General features: G+C 41.9%; 1 protein-coding gene across 1 annotated transcript in view; it reads left to right on the top strand.

Moving 5' to 3' along the window:
* snapc2 (small nuclear RNA activating complex polypeptide 2) overlaps positions 1 to 2,999 on the top strand; it is a 25,298-nt gene that overhangs the window by 8,455 nt on the left and 13,844 nt on the right. The window contains exon 2 of the mRNA XM_015399258.1: positions 1,772 to 1,945. Within this exon, the coding sequence (XP_015254744.1) occupies positions 1,772 to 1,945 (174 nt within the window). The remainder of the gene's footprint in view (positions 1 to 1,771; positions 1,946 to 2,999) is intronic.

The following is a 2,999-nucleotide window of genomic DNA, read 5'->3' as shown; positions in this document are numbered from 1 at the left end:
ATGTAGTTGCGATTTCCTTAATGTCGTTGCGCTTTGCTTTATGTAGTTGCGATTTCCTTAATGTAGTTTTGTTTTTCTTAATGTAGTTGCGCTTTGCTTTATGTAGTTGCGATTTCCTTAATGTAGTTGCGCTTTGCTTTATGTAGTTTTTTTTTGCTTAATGTAGTTGCACTTTTAGATTTGTAGTTGCAATTTGCACTTCAGGGCCACCGTATAAACCCCCCCATCTCCAGGTTCCACCGTCATGGCGGACATTGACATCCATCCATGTTTTCCTGTTTAACGGTGTAAAGGACGGCAGGTCCTAAAGCCTCCTCACCTTCAGAAGCTTTGATCGCAGCAGGATCTTCATTCGCTCTAATCAGAGTCACTTTAAATCTGCGGCGACCATTTTAAAAGCGTTTAACTCAGAAAACATGAAAATTACAAAGGTTCAACTTTTAGCAATATAGACATTTTAGACAAGCTTAGATTAATCCAGAGATTAGCAGACATATATCACATATAGCTTCCCTTTGAAGACGTCCAGAAGCCGTTTTATTAATCCAATTTTCAGTTGTTTATACTGCATTCGTCTATAAGGTCCACAGATTAAGATTAATCCAGAATATTCATAATAAACATCATCCATGATGAGAAAATCGACACACAACGTCCATTTTTTGACATCAGAAAAATGAGCTGGTCATAGCTAATGCTTAGCATCTTGCTAATTAGTAGGGGTGTAAATCACATCCATCATGGCGATTCGATTCAGTGTCGATTTCCTGATCCAACGATTCGATTATTTTCGATACTCAAGAATACACCACGATACGATTCCATTAATTCGTTCATTTTTTTATTTTTTAACCTTACAGGCGAGACAATGTTTCAAATTTGAAATAAACCAATGAAAGCTGTAATATCGTTATGCATTTTATTGAGAAACAATAAACAATATTGTTTTTATGACCGAAATTGCTGAAAACAACTCGTGAAGTTTGACCCGCTAGCAGAGCGAGGTGCGCGAGAACGCTGGGACCCTTTTCCCACCTGGATCTCCGCTCTTTTTGTCCCTCCATCGTCGGACTAAACTCGCCCCCACTTCCTCGCCGCCTCGGCCGTATCTAGACCCACAGCGTGTAGCACAGACCACGCTTTAATACTGAGCATAAAGCAAAAATGTCTGCATCAAGCTCACTGCGACACACTGCTGTAAGAGTATAACCAGGAAGCGCGGTAGGAGGGCAAAATAGGTTTAGCGCCACCTCAGCACGGGAGGGAGAATTACGCCCAGGAGCAAATGGATAAAAATAGACCGGAGGAAAAAACAAAACGTATCGATGCATCGGATCGTCGGCTGTTGGATCGATGCATCGATACAAAACCATTATTATTTACACCCCCTTATAAAAATCGACACACAACTTCCATTTTCTGACATCAGAAAAATAGCTAATGCTTAGCATCTTGCTAATTAGACTTTCTTCCTCAAACTGTCTGCGATGTTTGGAACGTTTCTTTATATCGTCTTCTTACCTACAAGACAAAAGCGTCCTCATCTTTGTATGACTGCATTTCATCCAGGGACAGTTGATGACGTCTGTCAGCTGATGATGAACCAACTAGTTATNATTTTATTCTAAGTTAAAGTTAATCTACTGATGCTATGAAAGTAGGGAGTACCAATATGGCTGCCGGTGGCTTCACCCTGGAATCATCAATCCAGTGAATAGAGATCAGTGGAAGGTGTGGATGATGTAACGGGTCAGGTGACATGTGGTTACAGGTCCGCGCCATGGTGGACTCTCTGAAGGGAAGAGTGATGTCATCGGCCAGGTTTCAGCTGAGAATGAAGCAGCGTGAGGAGCAGCGGGCCTGGAGGCCCATCCAGTGGTGGACGCACACGGCCTCTGTTCTGAGCGGAACCATGGAAACGCTCATATCTGCCGCCTTCTCTCAGGTAAACACCCCCCGCCCCAATGGCGGACATTAAAATCCATCCATGTTTTCCTGTTTAACGGTGAAAAGGACGGCAGGTCCTAAAGCCTCCTCACCTTCAGGAGCTTTGATCGCAGCAGGATCTTCATTCCCTCTAATCAGAGTCACCTTTAAATCTGCGGCGACCGTTTTAAAAGCGTTTAACTCTGAAAACATGAAAATGACAAAGGTTCAACTTTTATCAATATAAACATTTTAGAAAAGCTTAGATTCTCAATAATTCAACCCCCATGTTCATTTTATGGGATTAACAGACATATAGCACATATAGCTTCCCTTTGAAGGCGTCCAGAAGCCGTTTCATTAATCCAATCTTCAGTTGTTTATACTGCATTCGTCCATAAGGTCCACAGATTAAGATTAATCCAGAATATTCTTAATAAAAATAATCCATGATGAGAAAATCGACACAAAACGTCCATTTTTTTGACATCAGAAAAATGAGCTGCTTATAGATAATGCCTAGCATGTTGCTAATTAGTAGGGGTGTAAATCACATCCATCATGGAGATTCGATTCAGTATCGATATCCTGACCCGACGATTCGATTATTTTCGATACTCAAGAATACACCACCATACGATTCCATTAATTGGATCATTTTTTTTATTTTTTAACCTTACAGGCGAGACAATGTTTCAAATTTGAAATAAACCAATGAAAGCTGTAATATCGTTATGCATTTTATTGAGAAACAATAAACAATATTGTTTTTATGACCGAAATTGCTGAAAACAACTCGTGAAGTTTGACCCGCTAGCAGAGCGAGGTGCGCGAGAACGCTGGGACCCTTTTCCCACCTGGATCTCCGCTCTTTTTGTCCCTCCATCGTCGGACTAAACTCGCCCCCACTTCCTCGCCGCCTCGGCCGTATCTAGACCCACAGCGTGTAGCACAGACCACGCTTTAATACTGAGCATAAAGCAAAAATGTCTGCATCAAGCTCACTGCGACACACTGCTGTAAGAGTATAACCAGGAAGCGCGGTAGGAGGGCAAAATAGGTTTAGCGCCACC

The sequence above is a fragment of the Cyprinodon variegatus genome, unplaced genomic scaffold (genome assembly GCF_000732505.1).
Source record: "Cyprinodon variegatus isolate N-32 unplaced genomic scaffold, C_variegatus-1.0 Scaffold1000, whole genome shotgun sequence".
Lineage (NCBI taxonomy): Eukaryota > Metazoa > Chordata > Actinopteri > Cyprinodontiformes > Cyprinodontidae > Cyprinodon > Cyprinodon variegatus.
The sequence above is the reverse complement of the archived record's forward strand: the minus strand, read 5'-3'. Positions and strand labels throughout refer to the sequence as shown.